We start from the raw sequence: 17,038 nt of genomic DNA, 5'->3' as shown, positions 1-17,038 counted from the left end.
TTACTCGAATATGAGCAAATGCCACTTCCACAAGATTAAAATAGTTTCTGTTTTTATAGTAATAAATCTGATGATAATTTACTTGTGCTTTGGCAGCAAATTTATAAATAAATACAGCTGAATTTATTTACACAACTAAAAATAACCAAATTTTTGAACACCCACCGTACAAAATAATAAGTAACTATTTCTGTGACTCTGGGGAGTGTAGACCCAGTTGAATGGATGAAGTGATTTTATTTAATATATATGGAAAAACCATATATATGGCATTTCAGAAAACAGCTATTTCCTTACATTTCAACTATATTATGAAATCTTTTGGAAAACTGTTTAGAATACCTGGAAACATGTGTAAAAAAGAAGAATTAGAAGAAGATTAAACAACTTCCCTGAAATTATTCTGAAATACCCACACTGATAAATAGAAATTATCTTAATTTCCGGTGCATGCTGTGGAAACCATGTTAGCATATCTCCAGTGGAATTACAGGAAACAGAATGAAAACCTATGCATTTAATTATTCTAGTCTCAAACTGCAGTTATAGGCTGCAACCCTGAGCATGACTGAACATGTGATTATTTAGGTTTTGGGTACTCATTTTGATCATCTGCAGGTAGGAGATCTTGCTACGGAGATTTGTACTGAAGTCTAGTAGGCTTTTTATTGTCAAACTATTGGATTTTTAAATAGAAACTTGATGAATACAGGTAAGGATCCTCCTTCAGGAACTTTATTACCACAATAAAAGCAACAAAAAAATCAGAAACTTTGCAAACAAATTCTTTTATAAAGTGCTTATGAAATCTACAAACATGATCAAAATTAATTTAAAAAACCAAAATCAATACACATTCTACCGAAAACAAAGGGGGGGGGGAACCACCCTTGTGCATTAAATAAAAAAAAATATGGAAGTGCCTTTTTCGTAAGTAGTTTGGTCCAGTGCAGTTCTTAAGAAAAACAAAACTTGTTTTCCACAAAAAGAAAGGAAGGATTTTTAATCCTGTAGAGGGGAGCAGGGAGTTTTAATACCCTAAAAGCACCAAATCCATATATTCTTCAGCAACAAATGTTCTTCATATAATCCCACATAATCCATACATTTATAATTAGTTAAGTGCAAAAACAAAAAAAATTCACCTATTTCTTATATATTCACATCAGTTGCAGCACAAAAAATTGGGAGGGGGAGAGAGAGATAATTAGTGCAACAAATTCTGTTTCCCTATTCTTCAGTGCAAACACTTTGTCTTATTCCCATCTTCCAGATTCAGAAGTTTGAAGGATGGCCATATGGATTCACACCTTGCTGTGGCTGGTTACCTAGGAAATGGGGGTGGAGGGGGGAGAACATGCCCAAATGTTAAAATCCTGTGCCAAGTTACTGAAGTCAATGAGATTTAATGCCGGGTTAATGTGCAGAGGAGCCCCACTGATTTCAAAAAGAACGTATTGGCGAGTTTAGATAAACTGGTGGCAAACAGTACCCAAACCAAATACATTACAACTCTGCGTTTTCGGTTATTTAATGGGGAATAGAGGTCACTGAACAACTCTCAGCACCCTTAAACTACAGTTCCCAGAAATCTTTGCGGGGAAAGCCATGACTGTTTAAAGTGGTATCAAGGCATTTGAAACCTATGGCGTGAAAGTGCCTTAGCTTCAACAGCCACCTAGAATCACACCTAGTGGTGATCCTACAAACGAACATTTCAGTGGACCATATTTCCCATGAATGTGATGGATGTCTTATCGCTAACAAAAATCTTCATCAAGTGTAAGGTCTGACCATCAAAGCCCTGTTGCAAACAAATGGCACCTGAGGATGCTGTGTCAGAGAGTTGCTGCCACAGAATTATGATAAATGTAAAGCAGGGCAGTTGAACATGTAGCCCATGACACTGGCCATCACCCATGTGTTGTGGTTTGTCATGTGCTTGACAACCTCACCCTGATTTGATTTGATTTTTTGCAGTGCCAAACAGGTAGCAAAACCAAGGACTGCTACATATGGCTGGTAATGGCTTGATCTGTAGAAGTTGTGTGATTTAGAACCAAAAAAATCAGCACATTTCGTGGCTTGCAAGTGTCTGGTTTCACTGCCCTGGCTTCCCTCCTTATAAAATACAGGCAACTCCCAGTTTAGGCACATCCAAATGATGCACAATTGCACATACACGCATGGCACCAAATCTGGAAGTAAGCCCATGTCGTCATGAAAAGGGGGGCAGCAGGAGCAGGGTAGGGGTGGAATGCGGCGAAGCTGGGCAGAATGGGCTTTTGTGTGCTCTGATGACACATGTAGAGGTCTGGAACGGAAGCTCCTCCACAAAACTAGGAATGCCTGTACCAATTCCTCTCTTTTGGGAACTGTAGCCCTGGAGAAGGGCAAGTTACTCAGTTGCTTCTCTCACAAACACTTGCCAGTTAAACCGGTTTTAAAAGTTTGACCAACTATTTTGAGTATTCTGGGTGTGAGCTATACAACTTAGATGTACATCCGTGGCAGATCATATCCAGTACCCAGACCTACCCCTACTGATCAACAGCATCCATGCACGTGGCAATTTTCAGGTTATAAGGCCTTATCACAAACTAAACTACTTTAAACCAGAACTGACTACATCAATATTTATTACTTGCGGAAAGTTAACTGGCAGAAAATATACTTCCCAGCTGTAGAAACACAAAATACTTTATCCAGTGCTGCATACTTACTTGACAGCTGTTTTTGGAGTTGTCTGACAAGGGCAGCCGTCTGTTGTTGCTGTTGTGTCTGCTGCAAGCCTTGTCTTGGAAACTGCAATATTCAACACCAGAAAAAAATAATCAGCAACACACTAGCAGGTATACCTACAATGCCTGCAATGTATTCTTGCCAGCCAGAGAAGGAAGATGCCACTTATGAGAGTAATAAGAAATAACCCTTTCATTCTAGTCTAGCTTGCACATGAAATCTGTGACTGAAACCAAACTTCTCTTCTCCTCCCCTTGGAGGAATCCATGTGAAACAATTGGCTTGGCCTGGGAGACCAGACTTCCAATCTCAATTCAATTCAGGTTGATCAGTGCATTAGTGCGAGGATACTGGGCCACACCTGTTTTGGTGAAGATATTGCTGTGTAGAACAGCTTGGGTGTAAGAATCATGTGAGTGAAGAGGCAGCCCTCTTTTACTCACAGGAAAATGCAATATAAAAACATACCCTCCAACATTTCTCCGATGAAAATAGGGATGTCCCATTCCATAATGATGATTTTACTATTTATACCCCACACATCTTACTGGGTTGCCCCAGTCACTCTGGGCAGCTTCCAGTATATATAAAAACACAATAAAACATTAAACATTAATAAAACTTCCCTAAACAGGATTGCCTTCAGACGGCTTAAGGATCGGATAACTCCATATTTCTCCCATGAAAATAGGAACATCCTAAGGAATAGTGGGACATTTGGGGATCAAATCAGAAACTGGGATGGCTTAACTAAATCGGGGCTGTCCCTGGATTAAGGCATCAGCAAATCCAATGCTGTTCAGGTCTGTCATTGCTGGCTCTAGCCATGTACCTGAGAGGGAAGTGGTACAGTCTCTTGCCATCTCTGTCACACAAGAGCAAAACTTCTCACATTCTCAGCTGGAAGCAGAAAGTGGTGGTCTTAAGAAAGAAGCCAGACAGGTAGGGGCTGGCTGAGGGCAAACTGAGGTTGATGGGGTAGTTCCTCAAGCCTACACTGGATTTGGAGACACTGGATTTAGAGACAGGTAGTTGCAAATAATTCTCTTGGACACTGCATGAACACCCCCCCCCCCCAATTAGTTTCTCCAAACAAGTCCAAGAACCTAGAAGGGGAGCCAGGGATGGGGGAAAATAGGACTGACAACTCAGGATGACTGGAGGAAAGAGAAAGATTATGCCAAAATGTTGCGATGCCCTTGTGAATCAGAAAACCTTGAAAACCCATGTTTTCTCCAGAGTACTGGACTTGGGGAGCTGACTCCAGCCCAGTTTGTTCAGCATTGTGCAGAGAATATGCTAAGTTAACAGCGATACACAGTGCGCTCCTTAAAAAGGACCACAGAGCTGTAAGGTAAAAAAAAAACACCTGCAGCTAGACTGGCTTTAACCAGCTGGGGTAAACTGCCCTTCTCATCAATAGATGGTCATGATTCCTGACAAGGGATCATCTCTTAAACCATTTAAAGAATGCTTATCGGCCTCCACATACTCCAAGGGTGAACAATAAATGTACATACAACAAAATTCTGCTCCCCTCCTAGTAAGAATTCACAGATCCACAGATTTCTATGGACAAAGCTTTAGGTCCTTCAGACATTTTATCCTATGTAAAGTATGATGGTGATGGTGATAAAACTTTACACATGCAATACTGATAAAAATATAACATTTGATGCTCTGTGCCTTAGATGTTTAGCCAACAATCTGAATGACCCTGGCATGAAATTGCACATGTATTTTGGAGTGCTGGAATAAGGGATCGCTTGGTACTCTTTTCTATTTTGTTTTCTAAGAAAGAAAATTAGAAAGTTCAAGCTTTAGCATCTTTTTCCTATGTTCATTCAGAAGATAATGGATCCCTCTGGAATTGTTCTTTCAAGTTGTTGGAGGGTTCAGCAACTGGAGCTGTGTTCCCAGTATTTTGTTGGAAGTTTAGAAGCCTACATTCTCATCTAGCTAATAATGTTTTCCATACATCCAAATAATAAATTATACATTCATATTCCTTCAGTTATACAGAGGAAATGTTCAGCTGCTGGAGGCATGTGTACATATTATGAAGCTAGTAAAGAAAATAAAACCCACTATATATCAGGTATCATGTATGCAAATGAACTTTAAAGGGGAAATGCAAGCTGAGTTGGAAAAGAAAACAGAGATATTTCTGTAAAAATAAAGCTAATATAAGACAGTGCAAAGGGTTCTCAGGTGGAAAGGTTGGCCAGTATACATACATACCTCTTTCATTAGAGCATGTTTGATCCTTTTGCATGTCAGTCTCTACCATGCAGCCCAACTGTGCATGAAATGTGTGCATGCATGAGAGTCAGCAGCCTTTATGATTAATGTTATGCAAACTGCTGAAGCTCTCAAGTATTGTTCACTCACAATCTCACTGAGCCATGGATGTTGTAGTGTTGTTGAGCAATGCAGGCTAACCTGATTCTGAAGGGCCAGAAGATCCCTTCCATAGAAATCTGTGCTCTTTGCAGTCAGAATATGAATTTCATGAAATTCTGATTGAAGGAACCGTTTCTATAAAATGTACTTGCTGTCCTACACCTCCTTATTTAACACAACATAGATGTGGATAATAACACAGTTCTGTTATGTCCAACTGTCAGGGAAACACCCCCAATCCCAGTTACATTATTTCTGGGGTATGTAATTCTTGCTGCATGATACCTTTCCTGAAACCCGAAGTAAAACCTGATAGTGCATATTTTGGCTATACAATTGGTGAAGATTTATTAAAATAACAGTTTAACAATAAAAGTTTGACCGAGACATAAATTAGATTTGAAGCTTGTTCCTTGCAAGTAACCTGCCAAATGCTTTAAAAAGAGTTCGGCTGCCCTGACAAATAAATGGAAACTCTGTCTAATGCCTGTTTACCATATGTTATCCCCGTAAGTCTAATATACAGATTTGCTTTATCATTCTTGAGAATTACAGTTTTCTCTGGACATCTTCAGAATTGCATTTTTCATTATTGGGTGCAGATCAGTAGGGAGGCCGGCATGACAACTTAATGGGAAAAAAGTATTTTTACTATTTTACAGCGGGCCAAAAATAAATAAAAAATGCAAAGAACATTTGTATCTTAAAACTACAACATGTGCCTAATGTGCTCTTTTGGTTTGATTTACTGCCTATGTTTAGGCAGTTGCCATAGATGTGTTAAGTTTTCAGGATGAATAAATTCACGTCCTGAAATTTAAAGTCAGATATTTCAAGGGCTTTGAACTGCCTCCACAAACTCTTTCCAGAGGCTTTTCAAGCAAATGAGTAGGGAGAGGGGGCTCAGTTTTAATGCTTGAACTAATGCTATAAATAAGGGGTTAACAAAGGGGCCCTCTAATTATTCTTGGACTACATTGCCCATCATGCCTGAACACTGGCCATGTTGGATGATACCAGCTGGAATCCAATCCTATATGTAGGATTAACAACAAAATATCCAACTCCACGTGCCATTTTTCTGCCCAGTTTTTGGGTGCAGCACTTCCTTGTCTCTGGCAACATGTTAAGTGGCTACTCTACTTGAGGGAACGCAGCTCCACTTGGTGGAACTCATATGAGACATTTCATCCCTGTGTCCCAGGTTTTCTTGTGATGCCGTACTTGTTAGAATTTCTGCTCTATGATTGCAGTCATAGGATTGTTGTCTTTCACATGGCGGAGTATGTTTTGACTCCACAGAGTGGGAAGTGACAGGATGTTTGTGTTACTGTGTTCCATGAAGTGGGACTATTGTCCTTTGTTCTTTCTCTCTTTGCTGTCTGATGCTATAGAGAGAGGGAGCCATGTTGCAGTGCTCCGTGTGTGTTTATATGTAAATAAAGTAGATTAGCCAAAATGCTCAGTTGCTGAGGTCTGTCACACGCAAGTTGCGCAAACTCTGTGGATCCCTAAGTGTGCCGGTGTCGGTTGGCATCAGTCGCTGTGATGTTCGGGCTGAAGAAAGCTTATGAAGCTCCCGAACGATCGGGCATGTGTCTCTGCCAGGGTCCTACTCAAGGGTAGGCCGAACTCCTGACAGTACTGACATTTTCCGGTATCTGCATGCCCCTTTTCCCACCACACATATGCCAGAGTGAACAAGGGGTCCTTTTCACAGTATAAGCTCCTACAAACAATAGACACATTATTTTACACAAGTAAAACTAAAGATAAGGAATTAAGGATTACCAAACGGAACCCCAAACCTTTCAATGTAAGCCAGAACCGTTCCCACAGACAAGCAGGGCAGGGAAACCCCTGCATTCCTTAAACTCCAATTTTATATTCAGCAAAAAAGTTACCTTCTACACTAATCTATGTAAAGAATGCAGTACAGCTTTGAATAAAAAATAAAAATGGAAGAGTCCAGAAGTGGGTTGGGTTGTTTAACAAACCTATGTGAGCAAGGTGGGATATTAGAACAGGACAGCCAAGACCTACTCCCAGGAAAGAGGAGAAGGCAGCAAATGGTAGCCCAAAGGGCTTCTGGTAGGACAATGAATACCAAAAAAACCCTTTAGATCAGATAGGTCACTGTGCAATTTTGCTTCTTTGCCTTACCTCGGCTATCATTACATTTGACCGACTGCAACTGATAAGGGCATTTTGGCATCGGAAATACTTTAACCATGTAAATAATAATAATAATAATCTAATGGTTAATAACTTGTTCCAAAATTATACATTGAAATATGTACACTTCTGTTGGGAAAGCAGGACTTAGAGGAGCAGATGAAATGGTTAGATGCCCAAACCTACCTACTTACATTGGATTAGTGCTTTATAGCTTTGCAAAACAGATTGACAGAACAATCAAAACAAAGCTATCAAATAGACAACAGAAAAACAACTACAAAGAAAGATGCCAATGAGAACATAATTTATCCTTTCAATAGAGACAAATAATGCAGTCTCTGAAATAGCACAGTGACCGTGGGCACGGAGGCAGAGAAAGGTGGGGCCTCTAGTCTTAAATTCTCTACTATAGTCATACCTTGAGTTATGTTTGCTTCATGTTGCATTTTTCTGGTTACGAACAGGGCCAACCCGGAAGTGTTTACTTCCGGGTTCGCCGCTTTGCACATGTGCAGGAGCAATTTGTGTGCGTCATGCATGCACAGGAGCACTCTATCACGTCACGCGCAGAAGCGGCACTCTACTTACAGACTTTTTGGGGTGCGAACGGCACCCCGGAATGGATCGTGTCCATAAATAATACCACTGTATTTAATTTAGCTCTGTTTGCACAAGCTTGGTTCTTGTTTCCCAACTGGTGATGCAATTCTATGTGCTTGAAAGAATATATTATCCTCAGGAGGAAACTAAACCAATATAACAACTAATTGAAAAGTTCCAGTTCAGCCTCCTTTGCTTCTGCTGTAGGTTTAGGAGCACAAAGATGCAAAACTTTGAAGGTTCAAGGACTCTTGCCTTGTAGAGGGATTTCATTCTGTGCAGTATTTATCACATAGGATTATACGAAGTTAGTTTAAATAATACTTTAAACTGGTCTATTGATGGAAATGTGCAAGCAATTAGTGTTGGCAGGCATTTAGTGAGTCTGGACAAGGCAAAGAGCAAAATAATGCTGTGACAGCTGGCATTCACACTAGTAGGACGAGGATGATAGATGTTGTGTGTGCCTGAGCAGGATGAACCTTCCTTTGTGCTCTGGAAGCACATGTGATATCTCATAACTCAATGTGAAATTTAGAAGCTCTCCGCTACTGATGAAATGGCACGGAAAATCTGTCACCCTGAATATATATTCAGTAGATGGGACATGTGAACATTCAGAATTCAGGGGAGATTTGGGAGAGGACCTCTGACCACTGGGCCACTACAACCCCTTGGTTACTTGAGCATGTGCAATAATTGCTAGCATGCCCCACCACCTATAGGAATCCAGCAAGCTACCATGCAAAGCCTCCAAAAAGCATGAGCAAACTTTAGGCAATTGAAAGGGGATGGCAGTTTCCCAACAAACCACTTATACTGTACTGGATATACTGCTTTTTGTTAATAAAGAAAAAGAAAAAGTAGCCAGGGCCCAGAATGCTCCCTACTCCTCAACCTCTAGGATTTTCACCTCCAGTCAGACCAGAGAAAGATGCTGATACTGTTCTCCACTTCTTCCTTCCAGTAGCCTGTATTCCTGCTTTTTCTAATCACCTGTTACTGGGTTTGAGAACTTGCTAATGAACCATCTCAGTAATTTCCCAGATACTTGTCCCCCCCCCCCCATACTTGTTTTGAAGGTTTCCTTCTCTCCGTACCCTGAGTTTGTCCTGGGAGTTATCACTTCTTCCTGGATAGATCTGTGAGTGTTCCAGAGTGTCTAATTTATTCTAGCCAGCTCCTCCTCATACTTTGTGAACGTTCAAGTTTGCATTATATGACAGTGCTTGGAATTTATTATGCTCTTTTTTAATACACTGAATTCAGGGCTGTGGCAGTTATTTCGCTCTCCAGTCTAAACCGCTAGTCTTTATAAGCAGTGCTTGCAAAATTTAATCGGAGATTTACTTTTCTGTTGTTCCTCAGCGTTCACAACTGTTTACAGATGTGTACATACAGTAAAAATCATTGAAAATTTTTACAGATGACGTGTACACGAGAAAGCTTGGGACTAGTTTACTTGAGGAATTGCCTTGTGCCCTTTGTGGCAACTTGACCACTTCCATCTACAGAACTGCTGCTAAATGTAGACAAGGGCTTGAGTTTTCAGTATGGCGGCAATGGAACTCCCTATTTATTAACTTTAGGCAGGAACCCTCACTGCTTTAGATGCCTGTTTCAGCAAGCCAATCTGGACATGTAAACAAGTTATGCATACCTGTTGTCTTTTCTTTTTTTTTTAATGTAGAGCGATACTCATTTGCTTAGAGATTCTTTTTTATATATATATAAATTTTTATTGGATTTTCACATTTTATAACAACACACACAGAGACATATAAATGATTTCATATCCTTACTTTCATAACCCTCTTTCCCTGACTTCCCCCCACCCCCCACCCCCCATACATCCCAATTTCCATATTAAATTCAGCAAGTTCTTATTTCCTTCCCCAATCCTATTCTTATTATGTTTAAATTTAATTCTTTTTGTTAGGCCCAATTCAATAATCCTTTACTTATATACATTAGATCCTTATTCTAAGATCAATCAAGATTCTTATACCAAAAATTACCCTTTTTTATATTAAAATGTGAATCAACATTATAAAGAAAAAAACCCAAAAATCCTAAAATTTTAGATTCTACTTTTCCCCTTCCCTCCCTGCCCAGGTATCTGTCCCTTCCAAAATAACTGTCCTCTTCTAAGATCTCTAGCCCGGATTTCTCACGTCGGAGGCCTTTAAGTCTATTTCAGTCTCTCCCTGCCTGTTCTGTTGGTAATCCATTTTATTGGTCTTCAAGTCTCGGGAGGTCTCTTCATCCTTTCTCAGATCAATCCTAGTTAGAAGGACTTGGTGCCAAGGTTCTGCCAAAGGTCCCCAAAGTCCCAAGTCATCAAATCCAGAAAAGAGGAGGAAGCCCCAGTTATATTTCTTTATTTTTTTAACTTCCCATATTTTATTGTGTCCAGCGGCTTCCTCCCTTGCTTTTCTCTCTCCATTCTCTCATCCAAAGGGCTTCTCTGTTCCTTGGCTGCAAGGAGTCCTGTAAGAAATTTAACATCTGTACTTTCTCCCCTTCGACCTGTTTTTCCTCCAACTCCAAAGATATCTTTTCTGGTTCAGCTGCAGAATCTTCCAGAGTCAATTCCTTCCTTCCATCAGCAGGATTACTTGTCTTAGAGATCAAGGTCATCAACTGTTTATCCATAATCATAGCTTGCTCTTGTAAAGTTCCCACGAGAAAGAAGGCTCTTTCTATTTCTGCTAGTAATTTTCCTTCTGCAGCCATTGTAATGTCTCCAGTCCCCTCTAGAGGGATTGCCATTGTTAAAGTTCTAAACCAACAGTCTTTTTAGCTCGTTATTTACTTTGTTTCCAACCACTTCTAGTTGAATATAACACTTTGTAAATCCAAGAGATATAAAGTAATAGTTCTCTTAGTCCTGCCGTTTGACAGCTCACTTGACAGCTGTCAAAACCCTGTTCTTTCGCGCTAGGCTGATACAGGGTACTCCCGGGTTCGGGGGGGGGGGTACACAAAAATTTTCTGAAACTCTCCTCTTTCCTCCAGCACAGCTTAGAAAAAAAAACGACTTGTTCACGTAAATTGATAAAATCTCTGTCAATCTCCAAAAGACACGAGATTATTTCTCTCTGATCTTAGGCTTTCGCTCCTTGCTTTAAATTGTCTGTATGGGGGGGGGGTGCGGACTTCCCTTTAGCACATCCCCCCCGGTCGCCAGATTAGGGATAAAATTTCTTTTAAAGTTCGAATTTCCTTTACTCACGGGGTGTTTACTTTCGGTCCAAATGTCGGGAAGAAAGTTGACGCTCTCCGGCAATGGCTTGCGGCTTCACTCCACTGAGGTAGCGGTCTACTCTCAGCACCACGCCACTCCTCGTACCTTCTCCGCAGCCTTTAAAAAGGCTATTTGACTGTCGAGGAGGGCGCTTAAGGTGCCCACCGAGTCACCAAGTCCACAGGTATCCGCACCTGTGGTTTCTAAGGGTCCCCGCGTCGCCGGCGCGGCAAGATCCGTTCTCAGCGGAGCCGATTCCCCCCGGAGCTCGGAGGGAATCCGCCATTAATCCGATCGCGTCAACCCGGAAGTCCTCTTTGCTGCTTAGAGATTCTTTGATTAAGTGGCTTATAGTTTCTTCTAAATAAAAATAAGTAAGTTCTCCTGCTCACCAGCTTCATTTTCCTTCTTCAGCATGTTCTACTTCAATCCACAGAATCACAACGATTTAGTTTCATGTAAGTTATTTTTTGTCGCAATACTAACTAGCTGTTTTCCATTACACTTGGGACTGTACAGTCACTATGCAACACAATGTTAATAATAACGTACTCATAAAACTGTTTTGATAGTCTTGAAGGACTGGAAGTTACCAAATACATCATATGCAATTAGACTGTTAGGTAATCCCTGTGTTATGCTAACGTTGGGAAATGTCCTGTGATTATATTGAGGCAGTCCTTGCATATTTAAAAACTTGCAACGTATCTTTTACTGAAGTGCCTATACCGACTGGTACTAATTAAGAAGAGAAACATATTCAACAGATTGCAAATCTAATTTCTGTGTACCATCACAGGTAATCTGATTTTAAACATCTTAGTTAAACCAGGTAAAAGCTGTAGCAGAATTCACAGCTATACTATCCACCAGAGGGAGTCTTTATGCAAGTATTACACAAAACAGGCTAGCAGTATTAGAAAGCCTTTCCTTTGTACTGTAAGGCAGAGGTTTTCAACATTTTTGAGTCCATGGCTCCCTTGACCAACTACATTATTTCTGCGGCACCCCTGTGGGGTTCAGGAGCCCAGTTATGTCACCCCTTGCCTGCAGAGCTGGCAGCCTCTCACTCTTTTTCAAACACCCTCCCTTGTGGAGGGTTCCCTCAGACTCCTCTCCTCTTCCCTCTCCTTGAGAGTCCTCTGGGCAGCTGCTGCTGCCGCCCCTGGTCTCTCAGCTGCCCCACTGCAAAGAGAGGTGCCTCCTCACACTGCCCCACAGGGGCCTGGGAAGCACCCCCTTGCCAGCCTCTGATCATCCTGGGGAGCTTGTAGCCAGGGCTGCTGCAACAAACAGCTGTGCAAGCCTTTGGGAGGCAGAGACGTGAGAGGGGTAGCAGAGGAGGGAGGGAAGGAAAGAGGGACAGAGGCCAGTGTTGCCCACGGCACCCCTGACCATCATTCAAGGCACCCCAGGGTGTCACGACACACTGGTTGAAAAACACAGCTGTAAGGAAATGTTGAAGAATCATGCACCCTAAAGTTAGGTGCATACTATTGAAAACAGTTGTCTTGCTACTTATACTAATGCTATATTAATAAATATAAATTCCACAATTTCCAATAGGTGATTCACTCTGCCTTCCTGCAAACCAGAGATGGAAATTCAAGGTCATCATACCTGATCATTTTCGATACTTACGGAGCACGACTTCCCTTATCAACCCTGCACTTGCTCTCCAAGAACCCAGAAATTGATGGCAGGGATAAGGAAAGTTACTTAGCTACGTCACCCTGTTTTTCCATGTTGTTCCAACAGTACAGAGCCCCCAGAACAAAGCCTATTATTAACACGTCCACTTACCAAAGGTTGCTGAGGGTGCATTGCTTGGAGACTAAGCACCTGCTGCTGTCCTTGCTGCTGCTGCTGCTGTTGCTGCTGCTGCTGCTGCTGCTGCTGCTGCAACTGCAAAAATATGGCCAATGTGACTATAATACTACCTATGATGCTGTCATAGAAAGACAATAACAAAGTTGCCTTTAAGAACAAAGGGATGTTGCTTTCAATAAGCTGTGTTCATGAACTATGATAAGATATTTTAAGGTTCCCTTCACCAACTGCATGTTATACTTTGACAAACTTTCAAAACCATTTTCTCCCAGCAGATAAATATCTAATGCTTCCTTAACTACAGCCCTTGTCCTGTTATTTTAATTCAACTATATACATGTTTTCACATGTACATAGAAAATTGCTGAAGCCCTTTGGAAAAGGTCAGCTACACATCTAGCAACAATTTAAACAAAATCCTTTTTTGAGAGTAGGGGTGACACTTGAGCTTTCTTATTATTTTGACCCTTCTTTTCTATCTAAGAGGCTTATAAAATTAAGAGCAGTAAAACGTAAATTTGAGAGAAGAAGACAGGCCCTAAGAAAGCAATGCAGACACACAAATATGAATAGGTGCGTAGCTAAATACAGTCATACCATGGAAGTTGAACGGAATCTGTTCCGGAAGTCTGTTCAACTTCCAAAACATTTGGAAACCAAAGAGCGGCTTCTGATTGGCTGCAGGAAGCTCTTGCAGCCAATCAGAAGCCATGGAAGCCCCATCGGATGTTCAGCTTCCAAAAATAGTTTGCAAACCGGAACAGTCACTTCCGGGTTTGCGGCGTTCAGGAGCCAAAACGTTCGGGAACTAAGCTGTTCAAAAACCAAGATACGACTGTAGTCTAGTGCATGGGATTTGTATGCATAAGTGTCGGATTCAGTCCTTGGCATCTCTACTTAAATAATTTCAGGAAGAACTACTAAGGAAGGCTTCTGTCTGAGACTTTTGGAGGACCACTAGCATTCAGACTACACAATTTGGGGCTGGATAGGACTAACGCCGTGGTTACATTCACACATCACAGTGAACCATGGCTTATGGATTACCAGGAATGAGCAGAGCACTCCCATTTTGCTCCTTCCTTACTCGTGAGCAGGACCAACAAACCTCGGCTTAGTGCTTTGTCTGAACTGGGCATCACAGTTTCCTTCACTTAAGCTACAGGAAGTCAGGAACAAAATGTGGCTTCAGGCGGTAGTTTGTCTTGAGTGAAACAAACCGTGATTCCCAGTTTGGGCATAACACCAAGGAAAGTGATTTGTGTGTTCACAATAAGCTCTTAACTAGGGCATACTATGATATGTGAATACATCCAGTATCCTAGTGCTTAAAATTTCATGGAATAGTGCCCCCCGCATAAACACACAGTGACACAAAGGCGACAATTTTCAAACCTGAAGGAGTCTCTGTTGTCGAATTTGTTGTTGTCTCTGTCTCATCTGTTCCTGAGGCATCTGAACTGAGTTAAGGTTTGGGTGGGAAGCTGTGGCTGGAATAGCGTCGAGTGGCCCTCCAACCAAGGGATTCTGCTGCAAAGGCTGATGACTCAATCTGAGCAAAAAGAATTGACCGCACATCATTTACAGTTGTGAAAATAAAATGAGAGCCTGCCAGTTTTAATTTTCTAGACTTGCACGTTAAATTGAAACTCCAGCAGGGTATCAGCAGCCAAATGAAATATGACTGAAGGTTGCTGAAAGTAATAAAGATAGATAAAATGAAGAAAAATGCAAAATAAAGCTTCTTATCAGAGTCAAAATATATAAGCATCTTATTAACATTTTGATTTTTATATTCTTATATACTGCAATCTTTACTGATTTTTTAAATAGTTCTAATTACTGAAAAACTATACACTAGAAACAGTCGCAATGTGAACTTTCAGAAATGAAATGAAATCCAAAATAACGTTGTCTTTTATCTAAACTAAAAAGTCAGAAAAGCTGCAGCCTTTCTTCATAGGGGAGCATTTTGGTTGCCCTTTTCTGAACCTCTTCCAGCTCTATAATATCCCTTTTTTAGGTAAGGATTAGGATTCAATTTAACCTGCTGACAGTCACCAAACTGGGAGGGGTACCTAACGCAGCACAAGACAGAATCATGATTCAATAGGACCTTAACAAATAGGAGAACTGGGCCAAAACTAACAACATGAATTCCAATAGGGACAAATGTAAGGTTCTATATGCAGGCACCAGCTGCACACACATAAGTTGGGGTACACCTGGCTTGCCCGTAGAGCACGTGAAAAGGATCTGTGGGTCTCAGCAGACCAGAAGTTCAACATGAGTCAACAGTGTGATGCAGCGGCAAAAAAAGTGAATGCTATTCTAGGATGCATCAACAGAAGTATAGTGTCTAGAATGAGGAAAGTCACAGTACCGCTCCACTCTACATTAGTCTGGAATACCGTGTCCAGTTCTGGGCTCCACAATTTAAGAAGGATGCTGACAGGTTGGAACGCATGCAGAAGAGGGCGAGAAGGATTATCGGGTCTGGAAACCAAGCCTTATGTGGAACAGTTGAAGGAGTTGGGTGTATTTAACCTGGATAAGAGGAGACTGAGAGGAGAGAGGAGAGCCAAATATCTAAAGGGCTCTCACGTGCAAGTCAGAGGAAGCTTCTTTTCTCCCTTTCCAGATGGTAGGTCCTGAATCAATGGCTTCAAGTTACAGGAAAAACCAACTAAACATCAGGAAGATCTTTCTCACAGTAAGGTTTGACTGTGGAACAGACTCCCTCAGAAGGTGGTGGACTCTCCTTTATTGTAGGTTTTTAAGCAGAGAAGAAGAAGAAGAAGAGTTTGGATTTGATATCCCGCCTTTCACTCCCTTTAAGGAGTCTCAAAGCGGCTCACATTCTCCTTTCCCTTCCTCCCCCACAACAAACACTCTGTGAGGTGAGTGGGGCTGAGAGACTTCAAGGAAGTGTGACTGGCCCAAGGTCACCCAGCAGCTGCATGTGGAGGAGTGGAGACGCGAACTCGGTTCCCCAGATTACGAGACTACCACTCTTAACCACTACACCACACTGGCTCTCCAGTGGTGGGGTGACCATTTGTCATGGATGCTTTAATTGAGATTCTTGCATAGCTAGGGGTTGGGACTAGACCTCAGGGTCCCTTCCAACTCTACAATCCTATGATTCTATATAGCAAGGGGATTACACAGAATCAGTAGACTGCATGAGACTTCATCGGTCTGCAATGACAAGGGTGTACTAGATTAAAAAATTGAAGCTTTTAATCTCTGGATTATATTGCTGTGTGAAGAATTGCCGCATCTCCCCCAAGATGTTGCAAAATGCTTTGATCATATACCTCTGTGGAAATGCAATCAGGGTTGAGCAAATGCAGAGAAACAAAATAGGCATATTAGGGATTTACTTTCAATTTAAATGCTATTATACTTAAATGCAATTATAAGCACTGCAGGATAGAATTTGCCAATGAAGATATTTTCAAGATTGCGTGTACATTTTGCAGCTGCCTGGATAAATTAATATTTATTGAATATGTGTAGAAGCAATTAGAGGATGGAACGCTAAGTCAAGGATGTGCAATTTTCGCTTTAAAAAGGTAAAGATAAAGGACCCCTGATAGTTAAGTCCAGTCACAAACGACTCTGGGGTTGTGGCGCCCATCTCGCTTTACTGGCCGAGGGAGCCGGCGTTTGTCCGCAGACAGTTTTTCCGGGTCATGTGGCTAGCATGACTAAGCTGCTTCTGGAGAACCAGAGCAGCGCATGGAAACACTGTTTACCTTCCCGCCGGAGCAGTACCTATTTATCTACTTGCACTTTGACGTGCTTTCGAACTGCTAGGTTGGCAGGAGCTGGGACTGAACAAGAGGAGCTCACCCCGTCATGGGGATTTGAACCGCCAACCTTCTGATCGGCAAGCCCTAGGCTCAGTGGTTTAGACGGCAATGGTTTGATTGATAAAATAGGGTTATTGGGTTTGTTTGTTTGTTTGTTTTTAAAAAAGGAATGCCAAGTTGAAAATGGCAATGATATTGCAAGAGCTTACTGTTGTCTATC

General features: G+C 41.5%; 1 protein-coding gene across 6 annotated transcripts in view; it reads right to left on the bottom strand.

Moving 5' to 3' along the window:
• Window positions 1–251: 251 nt before the first annotated feature.
• Window positions 252–17,038, bottom strand: part of MED12L (mediator complex subunit 12L) — a 178,267-nt gene continuing 161,480 nt past the window's right edge. For 3 of the 6 annotated variants that reach the window (XM_081862062.1, XM_081862064.1, XM_081862065.1), the window contains 4 exons: window positions 14,396–14,552; window positions 12,974–13,075; window positions 2,724–2,805; window positions 253–1,328 (listed from right to left, as the gene is read on the bottom strand). In XM_081862062.1, coding sequence (XP_081718188.1) covers window positions 1,276–1,328; window positions 2,724–2,805; window positions 12,974–13,075; window positions 14,396–14,552 — 394 coding nt within the window. In that variant the 3' untranslated portion in view covers window positions 253–1,275. Of the gene's footprint in view, window positions 1,329–2,723; window positions 2,806–12,973; window positions 13,076–14,395; window positions 14,553–17,038 lie in introns of all 6 variants that reach the window. The other 3 variants (XM_081862060.1, XM_081862061.1, XM_081862063.1) reach the window with 3 other exon arrangements.

The sequence above is a fragment of the Podarcis erhardii genome, assembly GCF_964252035.2.
Source record: "Podarcis erhardii genome assembly, chromosome: 5".
Taxonomy (NCBI): Eukaryota; Metazoa; Chordata; class Lepidosauria; order Squamata; family Lacertidae; genus Podarcis; species Podarcis erhardii.
This window is presented reverse-complemented; position numbering and strand designations above follow the sequence as displayed.